The sequence below is a fragment of the Protomyctophum bolini genome (assembly GCF_963924005.1).
Source record: "Protomyctophum bolini genome assembly, chromosome: 8".
Lineage (NCBI taxonomy): Eukaryota > Metazoa > Chordata > Actinopteri > Myctophiformes > Myctophidae > Protomyctophum > Protomyctophum bolini.
In genome coordinates this window covers 32108838-32129270 of record NC_137869.1, presented here as the reverse complement: position 1 = coordinate 32129270, position 20433 = coordinate 32108838, and the positions used below count along the sequence as shown (strand labels likewise).

Here is a 20433-nt window from a genome sequence, read left to right as displayed (position 1 = left end):
GTACAATAATAATAGCCTATTAAGAAATAAGAATACATTATGACAAAGAAATATAATTTGGAATACCACAATGTAAAAGTTGATTTAGAAAAAAATGCAAAAAGCTCTGTGAATGGGGCCATTGATAAACGGGTAAGGGGCCTCATGAATGCAACTGTGAGCGTAATATACAACCAGGCCTGTAGAGGGCAGACTTGACCCGCTTGATTCAGTTGATTGGGACACTCCTCTCCCCAGTATAAGTGCAGACTCGGAGATCAGAAACTATTTAAAAGTTAATATTAATATATGTAGTTGATGATGCACGAACTAAATATATGATTTGTTGGCTTATTGTTGCTATGATTCATTCGCTAAAGGAATTAGGACGGCAACTCTTAGAGGAGGATTAAATATAGAATATAAATCAAAGCCGCCCCAAAATCTAATCGATAAGAAGAACGGATCACAGTGTTGTAGAATTTATAGAACTACTAGGCTAGCTGGTGGCTGGATTTGATTTCAAGGCGTGGCTTCGATTCTGGCTTGTTTTCTAGCTCTGCTTCTCTGGGATACCCGTTTCTTTATTAAGGTGGGCAACTGGCTGCTAAACATCTGCATGGAAGCCAAACGTATTAACTAGGTAGCTGAGTTATTATCATCCTGGTCCGTAGCTTGTCCTTGAAGGCATACATTCATATGGACGGGCGCGCGCACTTCGTGAGGTAAGATTGTGTTTTGTTTGTAAACGTTACTATTAAGTTTCTGTATTTGTTGTAATGCTGTCTCAGGTTTCTGTCAACTCGAACCATGACTGCGATGCGGTGCCGCAGCCAAAAACATTGAAAAGTTCACTTTAAGTGGAATAACTTAGAGAACAGAAGTGTGTACAAACTTAATTGTACACCAATAAACTGTCTTCACACCAGTTTTTCCAGTGAAAGAACGTGTGGCATCATGTTCTGGCTCCAACGTCCCCGTTGACTGACTGTGTGGAAAATCGCGAGGAATTATGTAAAAGTTCATACCAAACATGTCATCAGTCACTGATGTCAGCGGCATGAACTGATCCTACAGGATATTAACCATGATCCCATAGCATAGATTAGAATATAGGTCCTTGCTTGTTTGAGCACCTCGTGTAAAAAAAAGTTTTTCATTTACCTTGGTCAAACTCAATGGAGCTTTTGTGGGTTTAGGGCACGACTCCAACTTCCTTTTAACCACTTGAACCCGAGCATCCCTTGGCTTTTGGGGCGAACATTCTGCAATAATTTAAGCAGGTCTGTAGACTGGGAAACGTAGGCTACCCCCGCCGCCGGTGTATCCGGGACCGCGCTACCCCGGACCTGACCTCAGGGGACACGGACCCCCCGGTCAAATAAGGTGGTTATTTGGTTAACAAATTGCAAACTATCCACTCAACGTTTCCACTCCACTCCAGTCTGACCATATAGTGCTTTAAAATAGTCAAGATGAGCCTATAAGCTATAGGAGAGAATTATTTATATTTCACATAATTTGTCAGTCACACAGGAGCAGCACAGCTAGGCCACCAAACTTTACATAATCTTTGTTACCTCTCATGTGAACTTTCTGTACTCACCTCAACCCCAGGAAAATAGGGTTGAGATAATATCCATAATACTATTTGTTAGAACAGGATATTGTTTTGTCAATTCATTCATCCTGTGAGTTTCAAACTTTCTATTATACAGTAGCCTATATAAGTTCCCCATTTCTGAGTGAGTTTATTCGATATGAAACAAGATGACCAAATGCAAAACAGAAACATTTCCTGTTAAGGGACCAGCTATATAGTATTTATTGATGGACTTAGTAGGTAGTTTGTAGTATAAGGAAGAGTCTACTGACTTTAGTTCAGATGTAAATTGGCCACTGGGACAACATTTAGTTTGAATTTAATTGAAATATTACATGCAGTTACATCAGTGGCCCTGAGTTGTGTTGGTTGGGTAATGCCTAGCCATGGTTCACATGACGCTCATACTTCACGAGCATGACAGTCATGTTTCAGGGTAATCATGACAGTCATGTTTCAGGGCTATAGGTAATGCCATGAGTTGTCATTTACCGGCATTAGGTGAACACATCCTTTCTCGTATTTCATCTCCAATTTCTAGAGTGAGGCGGGATAGAGAGGGATTGAGGTGTCAGGTGTGTTGTTGAGGTCTACTCTAGTCTAGATCCTCCCACTCTGCCATTGGAGGTGGTGTTCGACTTTCACTCGGAAGGCTTAGTTTCAATGAATTTGAGATCAGTCTATTTCGAACGCAGCAGAGTCACTTTGGTCACTCATTTTGTCGTGTGCATTGTCGTTGACAGGGATGCCTCATGTGTGTCCTCTGGCTGTGTTTATTCAGGGTGTCACTAGGACTGCTGAACTGCCCAATATACTGCCATGTATAGTGGCACTTTTCTGGACAGGGAGGTGAGGGAGCACAAACTTCATGCGCGCCACAGGTAGGCAGTGGCACTTGACTATGCATCTCTCTGGTGTTGTACAAATCCTAAAAAAAACTAGCTGATCAGGTGTGAGATTTGACAGGACTAGGCTATGCTTTCATTGTACACACAATGACTATTAAATGGTAAATGGTGTATTTATATAGCGCCTTTATCCAAGTTGCTTTACAGAGATTGTGCATTACTTTCACACACCGATGCCGGAGGAAACCATGCAAGGCACCAACCTGGTCCTGCACATCAGGAGCAATTTAGGGGTCCAGCGTCTTGCTTCGACACTTATTAATTAATAATTAAAAATAATATTAACTAATTCTGGGGGAGCCCGGGTTTGAATTGGGAACCTTGCGGTTCCCATCCGGTCACTCTACCCTTGAGTCACTGCCGACCCCAACTATTAACATTAAGCCTTGTTTTAGCGGGTTGACAATGTCATTATTGCTGTTGCTGGTCATTGTTTTATTATAAAAAGTAATCAACATTATAGTTATCCATTTATGGATTGGTTTGTATGGATAGGTAACGGCAGTCGGCAGTGTTCACTATTAAAGGGGCATTCCACAAATTTTCAACATTCTACTATATCATTAATATACCTTAGAGCTGAGTGTGAAACACCTCTTGATGATGTCATCATTGATTGTCATCACCTTTATTGATTGAACAGGACTCAAACTCAAAGGCCAGTCATGATAGGCTGGGCTGGACCATGTCAATATTGTCAGAATGTCAGAATTTAATATAAAGAGTAGATATGAGACTCTTTATGTGATCGTTTGGTTATAAGTTTAGTTTACATAGATTAGCCTTTCAGCAGAACTTGTGAATGGCCAATAATATTTGTGTTGACACCCTACTACTTACAGGAAGCCATATTGAATATATTGTTGTTTGTCACAGTAAAACCCCAGTCTTGTACTGTATTTGTTTTCCAGTTCACTGCAAATTAAATCACTCTTAAATTAAGTTAAATTAGCTCCACAGAAATGCCTACTGGATGCATGTATAGTCAAGTCAGTAGCACATTGGTATGAATTCTAGTCCCTATAAATTCTATTTTGATGCAGTCAACTGTACTGTACATTATAGATAGTGACATGGATGGATGGTCTGAATAGTCGCTACTAGCAGCTTTGGTGGCTAGACTGCCTACCATTACTTCTTAATGGCTTTACAATAAAGGTCACAAAAGCCCCAATTTGCCTCAGCTGTACTACAGAGGGCCCTTAAAAAAAACTGTAATAACGCGCAACTAAAAAGACTCGTGTCCAAACATTCTCATACATTTAAAATTATTTACTTCTTTTCAGTGCACCAAATATTACAATTCTTGCCAATAAATATGCAATACATAATAAATAAGTTAAACGGTGAGCAAAAATACAAATCAAATGCAAAATGCGGTCAGCAAAATAGCTCTCCCAGCTCACCCTACCTCCAAATCCAAACAGCCATCAGGTGAGCAGGTGGTGAGACAGGTGAGTGCCATTATTTATAGCCGCTGGAGGTGACCCACAGCCTCTACCCCTCACATATCAATAATTCAATCCAGTGCACAAATACAAATAAACACCCTTTTTGGCTCCTACACTAGCCAATGTAGCCATGCTATATTAGCTGTGTGCTGTGTGAACTAGCTGGCATCATGTCATCATGTGCGTTGATATCACCTGGCTCATCTGAGATTCAATTCAAACTGCTTTTTTAATCCCACTGTCACAATGAGTTTCAGGCAGCTTGTTGTAACGAGAAACGGAGTAAATAACATACAAAACAGGTAAGTACTCCAAAGAGCTAATGTCATGTAACATGATAAAATAACTTGAGAATTAGTTTTACTAGTCCTTACCCATTATATTATTGCCCCCCCCATAAATATCTTTAATTGCCGTTCATTTTAACTTGTATATTATATATTTTTTAATGAATAAAAACAGCACTATAACATGAAACTATTCGTACAAATGCATGGTAGGGAAATATGTTCATGGCAAGGACCACAGCATTTACACTTATTAGCCCCCAGACCCCCATTTGAAAAGTTTGAAGGCCCCCCAGACATGCACCACAGAAACTATGGACAGTCACACAGATACTCCCAAGTGTATTTTGTGAGTCGCACAGATGAAGTTATAGGTGCATTTGTGTCCAAAATGTGCACAATTCTGAGCTCTGGCTTGAGAAAACTCATGGCTTTTGCAACCTGTGATGTTGTGAGCTTGTAGATTAGCTGTTTTCGCCGGAGTGCGCACTTTATCTCCCCAAAAGCATGTTTTCATAAGTGTAAGTGGATGGGTAATTGTAATGCACTAATAAATTAATTATTAATCAATCATTTGTAGAAATTGAAAAAAGAAAAGTGGGAGTGATTGGTGCAGGCAGTGAGGAGCTACGGCAGTGTTTCTGACACACATTCAGACAGACAGACAGACAGTCATTCATTCGGTTGTATGATAAGGAACTGATTAGAGTGTGTTTTTAGCTCTCCTGGAGGGGACCTTGCGTTTGTCATCCTAGTTAATTGGGACAAGTGGATTTCTCTACGTAGGCCACTTGGCCTTGCCATGGATGTAAGGGTGGCACCCTACATACAGTACGTCCATGGCAAGGGAGTTATATAATGCAGTGAGTGACTTTGTTTCTCTGTCCTCCATCTGGTACTCTGGTAGTCGAGCCCGCGGCACACTGCCAGACTGGATTACCAGCCAAGGTGCCTGGACTGATGATTAGAGTGCACCTCAGTGACCTCACTTAACACGGGTGTGATTTTTATTATTTTGAATGATACCTTATACCGTATATGATTACACAGGAGTATAATGATTACAAACCCAGGACAAAGTAAATGCGCCCTCCCACCCTGGCAGGCAGGCGATGAGTGACTGTATGATGATTTCACAGGCTGTTAATAACATGGTCAAATAAAATGGTAAATGGTGCATTTACTCTATTTCTTTATCCAAAGCGCATTACAACATGCATTTACATTCACACATTCACCCGCTGATGGTGGGGGAAACCATACAAGGCACCAACCTGCTCATCGGGAACAGTTAGGGGTTCCTAACACTTTGACACTAACACAGGGGGAGTTGGGATCGAACCGGGAACCTTTTCCCAAGCGGCTGCTTTACCTCCTGTCTGAGCCACTGCTGTCCCGGCTGTTGTTTCAAAGAGCATTAGGACTCCCCACAGCCACTATAATCACTATTCATCCTCAAGGCTAATTGGAAGTGACACACCATCAGGTGGCTCAGAGACACATGCTACTGACTTTGGGAGGAGGTGTCAAGAATGATAGCTCTCTCCACACTAAATCCATCTGACCACCCCGTTTCTCTCTGGCCATCTCTACGATGGAATAAACCACAGTTAAGCTACAATTAACAAGACTATGCCTCCTCACTGACAGTCGAGGTGAGTTGGAAGTACACAGCAGATTAAGTAGATTAAGTCCTTTGTTTTGCTGCATGCAGGTTGGCATGGCACCTTAAGAGACGGCAGCAGAAAGGGAAAACTATTTTAATGGGCTAGTGTGTCACTGTGGTAGTGTGCCTTTATGTTGCGTATGCTCATCAAGGAGAGAAGCTGAGGTCTGCATTTTTCTTATCTTCACCGAGTGTGATTCAGAAGCTTAAGATGTCTATCATATCACGTTGTCTAGAACGTATCAGATCAAGAGGCATAGAACGTATCAGATCAAGAGGCTCAGACAAGAGGTATGTGGGTCAGAAATTTGATCTATTTGTAGTGAGATATTAATTAACTTTAAGTTGTATGGTATTTTGGTAGGACTTATTGTCTCCTCCAGGCCGAAGGTAGGGGGAGAGAGTGTGTTTTGCAATCCGTCCGAGTCTGTGTGTGTCCATCCGTCTGTACAGCTAATCTCCAGCACCGTTAAGAAAACGGCCAATGACAAGCATGTCATAGGATTTGATAAAGCGTCTTAAAAAAATAAAAAAATCCCGAGCCTTTGTAGTGCCAAGGGACCATGACTGTACACCAGTATGATGTGTGTGTGTGTGTGTGTGTGTGTGTGTGTGTGTGTGTGTGTGTGTGTGTGTGTGTGTGTGTGTGTGTGTGTGTGTGTGTGTGTGTGTGTGTGTGTGTGTGTGTGTGTGTGTGTGTGTGATAAGACGTATGCAATTGCATTGCTTATGTAATCCTTTTGGCCTCTGTAGCACTTGCACATTTTTCTAGGGGATCAATGTGAGCGTCACATTGTAGCCTGTTGTTGGAATTGTTTTAAATTCTGACTGAGTTGTAGAATAACTGGTTTTGATTTTTTTTTTATGGGCAGAAGGAGGGGAAAAAAGAAATGGTCTTAAATTCCACAGGAAGGGCGTGTAAGATATAAGATGCTGGTCCTCACCACAAACACGTCTGAGTCTACTACTTTGTGTTCATGGTGAAACCTTAGGCATACATTTTCATTCCAAGGTATTTTTGGAATCTTTGGAGTTCCCTTACACAGGAAATGGAACATCCTTTTAGCCTCTCCTTGTTTGTTGTTGCAAACTGTCTAAAAACTGTCTACTTGCATGAATCCATGAATGCTGCCAATGAGGTAAAGGAGCTAACGGTGGGGATTTTACAGCAGACTCTGCTCTGACACCCCTCCTGCATGTCTTAAAAGCTGCCAGGCTGGCTCAGTATTCATTGCAGAATAAGTACAGTATTTTTCTGTCCGATGACAATTATTACTTATTCCTTGGACAGATTTCAAACAAAATGTATTGTATATCTTTTGATGTTTCTGTGACCTTAATTTAAACTATTAATGTCGCCTTCACTTGTTATACTGTGATTAAAACAAATCCTGCTGCGTACTGTCGGAAAGTGTGCTTTGTTTGGCAGGTGTGAAGTCTCATTTGAATTCTGGTGCGCATCAAACAATCTCATTCTAGTTTGCCAAACAAACAGGGGTTTCATTTGAATCATTTCGCTTCCAAGTGCACCTGACTTTGATTCACTGTGCAGGTGGGAATGCAGTCCGCTTCAAATAAAATAAATGAAGCAAACAATGCGGCAGATGAATGAGGAGTAAACACAGCAGAAGGCATATTTTACAAAGCGCGTTACCGTGGATAGACGTGGTCAAATGAGGACACAACTCAATGAGAGTACTGTACATTGTAAATGTCTGATTCATTTTGCGCTCACGTCTCCACTCTCCGCTGTGCCTCCGCCATGTGCCCAAAAGAACAGTGCGCGCACACACTCACACACTCACAGTAACGTCCAGTCCCCGACGACCCACTGCATCCACGTTATCCTCATTTTCCGTCCTAACTATTACTCCAAGTATATTTTTAACACCATATATTTCACTGTGTAGTTTATTAATTAAATGTTCAATTAATAAAGTTCCCTGCTGCGGTTTACTTGACACAGTGTGAACGCAAACGCAGAAAAAAAAAATGCAAGAATGATGCAACTTCACCTCCCAGTCGCACAGAGTCTACCGAAGTACAGGTCTGAATGTGACCTTGACTCCCGGGTCGAGCGGACTATATTGCTTGTGACTCCCCTACTACTCTCTGCTTGGTTCCCGTTTCTCCAATACTGTCTACAATACTATCAAAGTCAGAAAAAGTACAGTGTGTGTGATCTGAGCTGTACTTACATTTCCAAACTCTCACAATATGTATCACATTTGAAATGTTACCTGTCTTCCCGGTTCAGTGATCAAATTATTACTGAAGATTTATTTTCTCTTTTTGGTTTTTCTTCAGCATCTTCAGTATTACATTTTGTGTTGCTTCCATCGTCAACTGTTTTGTTGTTGGATAAATTACTTGTACATGCTTTCAGCTACACTGAGTACTCTTTCCCTTCTGATCATCATCTCTGCAGGATGGAAGCATCGTGTCTAGAACTAGCTCTAGAAGGCGAGAGGCTGTGTAAGGGTGGTGACTACCGTGCTGCCGTCTCTTTCTTTGAGTCTGCTATCCAAGTTGGAACAGAAGACCTTCAAATCCTCAGTGCCATTTACAGCCAGCTCGGCAATGCCTACTTCCACCTACAGGAGTATGGTAAAGCACTGGAGTACCACCGACATGACCTCACACTTACCAGGTAAACAGTTCCACTACCTTATTTTCACTGGGTAACCTTTCACTTGCTGTAAACAGTCCCACAATACAAGCTTCCTGTCATTAAATGCTTATTTCAGAAAAGGTTCACAACCTTGGTGCAGTTAGCTAAACACTGCCATTGTCATGAGTGACCTTATACAATAAATAGTATCCGCTGACATGATTTACTTTCATTACAAGATAAATAGTGTGATGTTCTTCACACACACTGTGCATTTTGAGAAATTGTGTTTGTAACTGAGAGTAATCATTGTAATCTGAAACCAGTGCAATGTCATTTTTTCATATCAATCATAGTTTGTCTTTCCCCCAGGACGATAGGGGATGATGTTGGAGAAGCCAAAGCCAGTGGTAATCTTGGCAACACATTTAAGCTTCTTGGCAGGTTTGATGAAGCAGTAGTTTGTTGCCAAAGACACATGGAAATTACCAGATCCATGTATGATAGGGTGAGTATAATAGAAATTATAGAAAATAATCCATGTTAGTTAATGTCATTAGTAATGCAATTGGTTTAGGATTAGGATTATAGGAAGCTATTTTTTTGATGTTCAAATTCAGATAACAGCCATTTGATCAAGCCATGTTCCATATCCTGCAGAGAAGAAGAACATCAGTTCTGTGGTTTCTAGGTTTGTAATCGAGTGCTTTGAGTGAATGTGATGGCATTCAGTCATTTTAACATTCACGCTGAAAGCAATGTGGTAAAAGGTGGAAAAACTAAAAGAAGCACATTAATCTTGCTCTTTTTAAAAGATGGACATGTGGTTAGAAGCCCAATTTGCTTTGATTATGCTTTTACAATTAAATTGATCCTGTGATGTTGTTTTAAATCATACCACAACATGGCATCCAGCCACGGAATAGTTTTGGTACACAGACACACCATGCCTGTGGAACAGCTGCGTACCAGCATCTTGAATAGCTTGCCAGCCCACTTGCAAATGGAGGGTCTGGCGTCAGTGTATTTTAAGTGTATAATTACAATGTTGGTTACTCTTATTCAGTGAAAATCTCATGTGCATGCTGTAGGTTGGACAGGCTCGAGCGCTGTATAATTTCGGGAATGTGTACCACGCCAAGGGAAAGAGCATCTGCTGGATTGGAGCTGAGCCTGGCGAGTTCCCAGAAGAAGCCAGGATCGCTCTGAAGAAAGCCACAGAGTACTATGAGTGAGTTGGTGACGGTGTTTACGCCAGTTCTAAACATCTGATTTTGATTTGATTTAGGGCTCCAACTATCAATTATTTTCTTAGTGGTTTGTTTTTTAATACATAAAAAAAGATGATATATCAACGAATCAATGCAAAAGCAATCCCATTTTGGACTGAGGCCGATTCTAAAAACGCCTTCTAAATCCTGCATACTGTACAGAACCCCAAAAGGGTTTCCGCCCCGGAAGGGTTAAAACACCAAAAGGGGTACACACCCAGAATGGGTTAATTATACACGACTAAATCGATTAGTCTGACCAAACCACTTAAGACCCATTTTATTTTTCACCAATATATTGGCCATTATTTTATCATTATTATTTTATTATTTTCAAAAGTTTTCAAAAAGAACAGATCGATTTGTGACTTGTGACTTGTTGCAAGCTTGTAGATTGCTTGTTAATCAGTGAGCTAGGATTGCATTAATATGTAGCATACTCAATTCACTGACTTGGAGAGAGCAGAATGGCAGGTGGGCTGGGTGTGATCCACTCAATGTCCTTAAAATTAAACATTTTGAATATATAAAGTGCAGGGTGCGATTCAGTCACTCTGTCTGATTTCAAATGGGGGAAATTATTACCCCCAATGCTGGATGGAGCTGTTGGCATTTTTGAATGTTGTTTATTATATAGTTTATAATGCAAATGTTCTGAATATGAACTTATCAAAACTATTGTAAAACACACGTATAATGTCATAGTAGTTATTATGTGATAATGTAATAATAGTTGTCTTTGTGTTGGTGCTTCTGAAGAGCAAACCTGACCCTGGTGACGGAGCTGTGTGATAATGCAGCTCAGGGTCGCACATATGGGAACCTGGGTAACACCTTCTACCTGCTTGGGGATTTTGAAAACGCAGTGGCTGCCCACGAAAAGGTTGGTACTACATGTATGTGTCGTCTGTTGCACATCTGCAATGTCAGCTATCGTAATTGGAAAGGAGAGGAAAATGATTACATACTAGCATATTTAAAAATATATGTGTTCAAACATTTTGTTTTTAGATTATTGTGCCAGTTGAACCACTTTCAACCTGGTGTCCCTATTTTGGACGTCATATTTCAAAGAAATATATTCAAAGCTTTGCGTTCTTTAGCCATTTCTTCACAATAGGCTTCAAAGCTTTGCGTTTTTTTGCCATTTCTTCACACTAGGCTGAAGGTATGCCTAAGTGAGCGGTGCTCTTTGGCCCGGAAAAGTCTTGGAACCCCTGACCTAACCAACACCCATTAAATTGTTGTGTAACCTAGTTCTTTTTGCTTAAAGTTACATTACAATAAACCTTTTCCCTTTTTTTAATTTTGCTCTTTTTATCATCATCACTAACATTATCCAGATGCATTTAGTATTCTAAATATACTTTTTCTTACCTCAAAATGTTTCTAGTTTATATTGACCATAGTGGTAGATTGTAATGTGCACCCTACTGTTTTCCCTGGTTGGCAGCGCCTGCAGATCGCTAAAGAGTTTGGGGATAAATCTGCTGAGAGGAGGGCCCACTGTAACCTTGGAAATGCCTACATCTTTTTGGGCCAGTTTGACAAGGCTGCTCGTCATTACAAGTGAGTTTACAGGACTTCTCCTCTCCCCTTGTGGTAAAGATTGCCAGGTTATTTTCAATGAATAATCAAAGTATTCTGATTGTGGTTCTCAGTTGCAGCATTTAAAAATGTCTGTCCTTTATTACTATCTGTACTATATACACAGACGATACCTCTGTAGTCACTAGTCAGCAGGGAGAGGAAGAAAGACAAAATATCTGATCATGCACTGTCCCCACCCAAAACATTCCTCTGACCTACCTCTACTCTCCCCCTCCCCCTAATTTTGCCCCCTAGGAGGACTCTGCAGCTAGCCAGGCTATTGAAGGACAGGGCAGTGGAAGCCCAGGCCTGTTACAGCTTGGGCAACACCTACACACTACTCCGGGACTATGAGAGGGCCATCGATTACCACCTCAAACACTTGGTCATTGCCCAGGACCTCAAAGACAGGTACATGCCACAGGCCCCTAGTGTTGAACACATTGCACGGTTATCATACCGGTTCCCTATTTTCATTTGAATTCTTTCACTATTCAGTTACTGCACAGTGTATGTATGTAACCCTTTCTGCCTTCATTGTTTGCTTTACCCATACCCAAATTGGGAGTTACTTGGCTCATTTCCCCTTTCTGTCTATCTGCAGGGTTGGAGAGGGCAGAGCATGCTGGAGTCTCGGAAATGCTCACACTGCCCTGGGGAATCACGAGCAGGCCATGCACTTTGCTGAGAAACATCTGGAAATTGCCAGAGAGGTGATTGTTGACTGTTTATTCATTGCATTCTTTGTAGGAGAGCACAATCAGCTGTGCCACAACCCCACCTGGTGGGCATCTGGAGAACAACAGGGAACCGAAAATAAGTGCAAACAGACAAAATAACTACATGCTTTTGTAGTGGGGAAAGGTTGAGAGCTAGTCCATGACACACAGAAACTTTCACAATAACGCATTCTTAATCTTGATACAGAAATTATTAGTTTGATTGGTAGTGTTCAGTTGAGTATTTGTGAAAATGTGGCAATAACTTAAAATGTCTGGCAAAGTTTTCATTCTCAAGACTGAGCCTGATTTATAGTTATATGTGCCAAAAACAGCATAGCTTGTTCATTTGCTATTTACTGTACTGAAAACAAATCACCTGTAAGCAGTGGCACTGACACCAGCAGTGTGTCTAATTTCCTGTATTGACGTTTCAGTTGCTCTTACTCGAGGCTTCATCAACATTTCATCATGTCATTGCTCTAGATTGGAGACAAAAGTGGCGAGATGACAGCCACGATGAATCTGTCGGACCTACGACTGGTTGTAAGCCTCAAGTCCAACACCAACAGTCACTTCAACAGTCACTGCAACACCAACACTAACAGCTCTGCTCTGTCGAACCACCGGGGTTACTACCCCCTCTCAGGTAACTGTACAGTGTCATTTCTCAGTGTCGGCTCCCGGGACCAACACCGGTTCAAATGGACACTTAAGGGTCTGTAACTCCAAGAGTGTACAGTGGGTTATCTCCGGGACCCCGATCCTCGCAGTAAAATCCAGTGTTAATTTAACTCTTGAGTGGGCCACAGCTGGTCCGCAGACCTGATGTTGAGAACCAGTGGGTAGGAACACATGTTGAAAAGTAGCAGCAGTATAGTAAAAAGTAGCATTGAATAGTTAAAATGACACCAAATAGGCCCAGACCGCTGGCCTAGCCCTAGAGGTTTGGGCGACTGACAGCGCGTTGTGGGTTCGAGTCCTGATCCCGACAGCCTTTGCTGCGTGTCACTCACTAGTCACTCCCCGTCTATCTCTCCCGATTTCCTGTCTACCTACTTTACTATCAATAATGGCATAAAAGCTACAAAATAAAGCATTCTACACAACAAACTTGCCTTCCTGCACTTGGAACTGTTTTTATAATTTTTTAATATTGAGTGTTGGCAAATACAATGATAATCTTATTTTTACAGTTTTTACTGTTTGCAAATACTTAGTTACTAACACCCTAAACCCATGATTTTGGTTTGTTACATAAATGTATTTAGCAGTACATAATATCATATTTTAGCTCATGGTTTATTAATCAAATCTACAGTAGTAGTTCTAGTTTTTGTCCTATGTTTCATAAAATTTCATAAAAATAAATATATATCCGTTTTGGGCAGGTGCATAGAACAAAAATAGCATATGTTGAAGAATAATGCAGTCCTATACTGCTGTAGCAGTGATGTTCCCCTGACGGAGGTCTGGGTGTGGTGTCTTTGTTTCAGGTGTCGAAAGCCAGTCAGAGGAAGGAGACGGTACAGAAAACGTGGGACCAAGCCCTGACATAAATCCTGCTGTATGTATTCATCCATTCCATATTTCTGCTGTATGTATTCATCCATTCCATATTTAGTATTTTTACAACGACACGATGCACAGTTCTACGCAAGGGATAATGCTTACAATGCAATATTATAAGCAAACATGTTGAGAAATTAATGATGCACAAAATACAATCAAGAACGTCACGAAGACATGACTAAATTATAAACTCTATTATCCCCACTTATTATTACATGTCAGGGATTAAAAGACAAGCTTTTATTTAGCTTTTTGTGAAAAATTGAAAAATAGTCCCTTTGCCTGTTTCATATTTCTGTTATTGCCATATGAGGCTGATTTAGGGTAAAACATTTGCAAACTTTGTTCGACTCTACTGGAAGAATAATATACCGGTATGTACAACTTACTACATTAGAGTAGTGAGTTACAGTAGCTCTTGTTTGAATCAAAATCGTATTAACATGCCGTGTTCTTTGTTTTTAACATGATCAAGTTTCGTGTATAACCAATGAACAGGAACAAGATGAAGATGATTTCAACAAATCTCCCAAACATAACTCTATCAAGGCTTCAACCAAACGCTTCCTCTTCCACCGCCTGAAAAGCAAGAAGCAAAAGAACAGCAAATCTCCTTCCAAAGACGAGCAGGAAGACAGCAACACGCCTCCATCTCCTGAGCTGGCCAGATCAGCTTCACCTAAGGTACTGTGTTTCTTTACCACTTTCAACCTGGAGTCCTATGTTGGGCAAGTCAGACTCATTATAGTCATAGCCAGATTAGCAGATCTACAAGCTCATTACCTGTATATCCAGTGGTATCAATTCAGTAAAAGCTAAGGTATGAGATTTTTTTCCCCCTCAATTTCTTTTTAGCTTATTTGACTTTTTGTTGCCTATTTGACATTTCCAAAATACACAGCAGGCAATTGAACGTGGATCCCAGATTGTACCAGATTGTACCAGATTGTACCAGATTGTACCAGCGCAGCAGCCAAACCTCCCGCAATCACGCCAAACCAACATGCACAACACAAGCCACAACCTTGACACAAAATAGTTTGAGAGCCACTGATTTAGAAGGCATTTGTAGAATCGGCCTCAGGTCTTAATGGGTTACACGGTGCAAGCAGACACATGTAGGTCTGAGTAACCTGGACAGGAGTAGTCCAGGTTGTAAATTGTAACCAGTCTACTCTCCCCTTTCTTTATCATGTACGTAGGGGAATATTGAGGCCTTAATTTAATTGGTTAATTTGAGAGGTGAATTAAATGAAGTTAACAGGCATTATTTAACTAACATAATGCTAGTGGTCCAGAGCTAAAAAAAAAAAAGATTGAAAACCACTGATCCATTCCTTTCCCATGGTTGCCCCTATTATGTTCTCTTAACCTTCCATATTTAACTCACTTGAACGGATTCATTGCAACTTATATATGACGAGCAAGCAGACACATGTGATTAGTGGTTATATCGGCACGGCACATACGGGTGACTCAACCAAACCAGTCAATCCGGTACTTTTCCTTGAAATTCTAACTCCTTTTCTTGACATCCGACTTCCCAGTAAATTACAACATTGACGTGTCATCATCATACATCACCAGGTCATTTAGTAGTGCACTACTACTACTACTTTCTCAGAAACATCAACAGTAAATAAATAAATAAAAAACGGAGTAAAAACGAAATAAGCAAGAGCACTCTTAATGTTAAAATCTTGCTTCGTTGTTGTGCCCTGGTGGACGGTGCAACTGGTAAGAATAAGAATCAGACACCTTTCTCACTGACACTCTTTATTTTATTTTAATTAAAGCAGAAATACCTATAATAGAATTATTTAAAAATATATTTACGGTACATGGCTGTTGTCGGCTCACACAGACGTATGATAGCTGACAGGTTTGTCTTATATTATATGTGGTAGCTTGTGTGGTGTTTAGCTTTTTTGCTGCTACTAAAACTGTTTTTTACCTATTTGCAGACGAGACCGCCAGACACGCTGGGTGAGGATGACTTCTTTGACCTCCTGTCACGTTTCCAGAGCAACAGAATGGAAGACCAAAGGTGCTCCCTATTGAACGGCCAGAGCCACCTCCCTGCCACCCCCTCCCCCTCCTCGACCACCCCACCTGTAGCTGTGAGAAAGTGTGAGTTTAGCCTCCTCTGAATCTGCCTGACCTCGTCTTCTGCCTTCCCCTCATTTTGGAGTAAATGTAAACCTTCTGACTTTAGACCCTTTAGACGGCTCGGCACAAGTTTGTAGCCGGCATCAAAGTTTCAAGCGTCCACATTGCGGTTATGTTAATTATGCATGTCGTCCAGACGAGAGCGGTATACTCCGGATACCAGAGAAAGCTGTAGTAGTATAGGCTATATTAGAATAGACATGTATGTTGATGTAGCCTATATTGTAAAATATGCATTTAGGGCCTGGATCAACGACGGGTCTCCTCCAGGGCTGTTGAAGCGTAAAAAAGAAAAGCTAAACCGAATCCAGGTCTGGTGAGTCGCGGGCGTGTGCACGCGTATAACGAGCACGCTCGCAACAAATTCACGGGACCGCGCTCACGTAAATACACTTGCGTTGTCGTCTTCGAGCAAAAACGCAGGTCTCATTGAAAATTAACTATGGGCGCGTTTTATCGCTCCCCGTTTGCAAGGCCCTTTGCACACAACATGACATGAAAGACAATGGAGATGACTTGACAGTGGAGATGGCGTCTTGACATGCAGCAGAGATCGACGGTATAGTTGAAGGTGAATCAATGGCTTTGTTGAGTCAGAGAAGCTATTATACATGTAAGGCTTCCATAGTGAAAATCTGCAGACATATCTCATGTTATCATTATTACGTTTATTATCTGTTCTCTGAAAATAGCTCATCTACAAGCTCACAGGCTGCAGATCGGCTATTTTCGGAGAAGAGATTTATAGACATAATATGAAATAGCTGTGATACTTATGTAAGTGGTTATGGTGAAATAAACCATTAGCACTTCATGAACAAACGCACAAACAATATTAAAGGCTTCCCTTTACACTACAGGTCAAACAACACCATTCATTCACATACAATATTCACATTAATCAATAACCATTAAGTAATTAATACCAGTGAGCTGGCGGTTATGAAAGGCTCGTCGTAAACCTGCATCATTTTAAGTAAAAAAGAACGTTTCATGTTGCTGTAAAAAGCCGGCTGATTATGGACACAGCCATCAGTTGTTTTGGAGGTGGAAAGCCTGGTGACGTGAGGTTAGTTTGGAGGTGGAAAGCCTGGTGACGTGAGGTTAGTTTGGAGGGGGCGAGGTGGAAAGCCTGGTGACGTGAGGTTAGTTTGGAGGGGGCGAGGTGGAAAGCCTGGTGACGTGAGGTTAGTTTGGAGGGGGCGAGGGGACTAAAGCCTGGTGACGTGAGGTTAGTTTGGAGGGGGCGAGGGGACTAAAGCCTGGTGACGTGAGGTTAGTTTGGAGGGGGAAAGCCTGGTGACGTGAGGTTAGTTTGGAGGGGGAAAGCCTGGTGACGTGAGGTTAGTTTGGAGGGGGCGAGGGGACTAAAGCCTGGTGACGTGAGGTTAGTTTGGAGGGGGAAAGCCTGGTGACGTGAGGTTAGTTTGGAGGGGGAAAGCCTGGTGACGTGAGGTTAGTTTGGAGGGGGAAAGCCTGGTGACGTGAGGTTAGTTTGGAGGGGGAAAGCCTGGTGACGTGAGGTTAGTTTGGAGGGGGAAAGCCTGGTGACGTGAGGTTAGTTTGGAGGGGGAAAGCCTGGTGACGTGAGGTTCGTTTGGAGGGGGAAAGCCTGGTGACGTGAGGTTCGTTTGGAGGGGGAAAGCCTGGTGACGTGAGGTTCGTTTGGAGGGGGAAAGCCTGGTGACGTGAGGTTAGTTTGGAGGGGGCGTCACTGTTTCAGCAAATAGGCGGCATTCGCTGTACACACGGAGACGACAAAGTAGCGTCTCCGAAGTTTGTCACTCTGGGGGTGACACAAGTCCCCCAAAACGCCGTCTCCGTGTGGAAGAAAGGGCAGATCGGCTAAGTACTTGTGCGGGTAACACAAAATACGTCCTTGTCTGGACAGCACTTTAGAGGAATCTCACAACATGTTGAGCTTGTAGAAACTTGCCATTTTTGAAAAATGTGGAATATGGCTGCAAGAGCATTGCATGTAGAACATGAGCATTCTTTGAGGTCAAGTAGCACTAAGTGCAAGTTGTCAAATCCCACTCAAATATGATTTTACAGTTACTCCTGTATGATATGAATGCATCATCTGCAGTTGTGCAGCAATATACTTTTAATACTAACTATATCTTACTGTATTACAAAATAAACAAATAAAGTAAAATAATAATTCTGATGAGAGCACTCTGATTCCACAGCAGAGCATCAGCGTGGATTTACAAACGCACCATGTGAATAATTTTCTAAAATGTTTAGTTACAAAATATAGTTGAAGTGGTTAAGTGTAACTCTCGAGTTTTCAGGCATTTAACAACTTAAACGATAATTGATATCTGTCGTGTGAAGGTATTTTGGGCGGCGAGACGGCGTCCCAGGAACCCGGTCATTTCCTGGAACAGGTGGCCAGCTCCCAGGCCCGTCGGCGGGACGACCAGAGGGCCAGCCTCAGTCATTTTCCTGGTTTGCGACTCAGCATCTCCGAACCGCCTCACACACCGCCCACCTCCAGCACAAATCCAGCCAATCCACAAGGTAATTAAAGGCCGGGGGTTTTGAACGCTGTGCCATTAATGTTATCTCCTTTTTTTTTTTACATCCATATTTTGGCCTTCCAGGCCCTTCCTCCAACACAGATCCTCCATCCCTCTGCCAGCGTCTCGAGGCCGACTCTGAGCACCCAGATGGGGATGATGTCTTCTTTGATATGCTTCTCAAGTGCCAGGTAATGTCCTACATCAAGACTGAGTGTCTCTTAGTAAAGGCCCCGTTTAGACTGGTAGCCAAATCCAGCCTAAATGTAATCAGATTTATGCCATTTCCAGATTGGAATATGATTTGTTTTATGAAGTGTGGACAGAAAAGTCACATGGAATCCGATTTGTACAAATCCGACTTGAGCCTCATTCAGAGGTGGTTTCAAAATGTCATTTCTAAAGATGCGTCTCAGTCTGAACGCTCTAACCACCCTTTATTAAACTGTCCAAAACTTGCTGAAAACTTGCAGAGCAAACCGAGCGCCATTACAGTGATAATTGATTTACTGTAGATTTACGAGAGCGCAAGGGGTAATCATAATGAAAATAAAACTATTGCAGCATAAGTATTAAATAAATGGCTAAATGATACGTTGTAGAGGTTGTTGGATACAAAACTAATTTTTTTGTAGTACCAGTATTTTCTTTTTCCTGAGGAGAAAACGATCACTCTTATCGGGGAAAAATGTATTGTTCTATCTTTAACATAGAATATGTACAGACATCTAAGTCCCCAGCATGTTCATTGAGGCTGCTTCTTATCGCTCATACTTCTTTCCCTCTTTCAGAGCTCCAGACTAGATGACCAGCGATGTGCTGCTCCACCTCCTCCCACTAGGGGTCCCACAGTCCCAGATGAGGACTTTTTCAACCTGATCCTGCGCTCACAGGCCAGTAGGATAGAAGAGCAGAGGGTGCCACTGCAGCCTGGCTCCACTCAGTCCAAACCAGACTGACCTGGCACGTCTCTTTGACATCCATCCAGTGTTCCTGCTCTTCCAAAAGCTCTACCATCGTTTATTTCCTGACATACATTACATGTCACTCAGCTTACATCTACTACCGATGCCTTTCAGGGATGCTATGAAGGATACGGTCCGGAGCCTTTGGTGTAATGGACATTTAGACTATATAATCAAAAGAAATCTCACTTAATTTATGTAGTAGCCTTTGTTTTGTTTTCTCAGCACCACTAAGGCCTCTACTCTTAACTATGCAAGTTAAATTATGCCACTCCGATCAACCACCATACCTAGAGGATGTAGTTTGTGTTTCTTTGGGTTTCATTCTGTATCCTGAGATCAGAAGTGATGGCAAAGATTTATAATCACAACCAGGGTGAAGATTAAACCACAGCCTTTCAGGAAGTACCCAAGTGCATCCTTCAAATCAAAAGGAAGGACATGTTCATCGCTTCTCTAGGAAATTCAATTTGAGACCCAGCTTCCACTCCTTGGATTTGTTTTGCGGTTGATTTCTTTTGAAGAAAATACCATATACAATTATGTAGACACAAATGTGCAATGAATTGTTCAAAGGGGCTTTGCCTTTTTGACCAGCTCAAACCCTTGAGGATTTTTGAATTAAAAATGTGAGGGAGAAAATGTCTTTTTATATTCACTACTTCTGAAAGAAATAAAACTCAATTTATGTGGAAAAACTGCAGATGTTTAACATTGTGCATTTTATTCAACCTTGATTTATGGAATACAGTAGGATTTCTCCTGTTCGAAAGGCAACACTGCAGTCTTAGTGGCTGGGTAGCAAGCCATCTTGCCGACTGTAGCAAAGTGTCATGTGATTCTTTGCCAGCCTAACTACTCCCAGCTAGATTATAGATGTACTGTGACCAGATTTGACTGCCATTAGATTATGCATGGAATCATGGCTTCAAATTGACATTGGTTGTTCAGTTTGACCCACCAGTTTGAGATATGACGTATAGAGTAATGTCTTAGAGAAAACGGGCTTGAAAGGTTCACTTCTGTGGAATAACATTACACCTAGCTACATGTTTAAGCATTTATTTCAGACATGCTCTAGTATGTGAAGAGTCTGCCTGTGTTAACTCATTTTGGA

At 41.7% G+C, this 20433-nt stretch overlaps 1 protein-coding gene across 2 annotated transcripts; it reads left to right on the top strand.

Moving 5' to 3' along the window:
- Nucleotides 1–566: 566 nt before the first annotated feature.
- LOC308320552 (G-protein-signaling modulator 2-like) lies at nt 567–20019 on the top strand. Of its 2 annotated transcripts, none has more exons than XM_080771058.1 (15): nt 567–704; nt 8323–8544; nt 8878–9013; nt 9597–9736; nt 10536–10659; nt 11230–11345; nt 11622–11777; nt 11971–12079; nt 12572–12734; nt 13582–13652; nt 14156–14341; nt 15622–15787; nt 18167–18352; nt 18454–18542; nt 19143–20019. In XM_080771058.1, the coding sequence occupies exons 1-15, from the start codon at nt 679–681 to the stop codon at nt 19308–19310; spliced, it is 2058 nt and encodes a 685-aa protein (XP_080627184.1). In that variant the 5' UTR covers nt 567–678; the 3' UTR covers nt 19311–20019. The 2 variants fall into 2 exon arrangements, with proteins under 2 accessions (XP_080627184.1, XP_080627183.1); XM_080771057.1 differs by having other exon boundaries at nt 18436–18542.
- The last annotated feature ends 414 nt before the right edge of the window (nt 20020–20433 follow it).

Excerpts from the sequence above, each read along its gene's own strand:
- LOC308320552 (XM_080771057.1), top strand. The coding sequence starts at position 679 with ATGGACGGGCGCGCGCACTTCGTGAG. Across the intron at positions 10,660-11,229 it reads CAGTGGCTGCCCACGAAAAG|CGCCTGCAGATCGCTAAAGA; the intron begins GTTGGTACTACA and ends CCTGGTTGGCAG. Across the intron at positions 14,342-15,621 it reads CCAGATCAGCTTCACCTAAG|ACGAGACCGCCAGACACGCT; the intron begins GTACTGTGTTTC and ends ACCTATTTGCAG.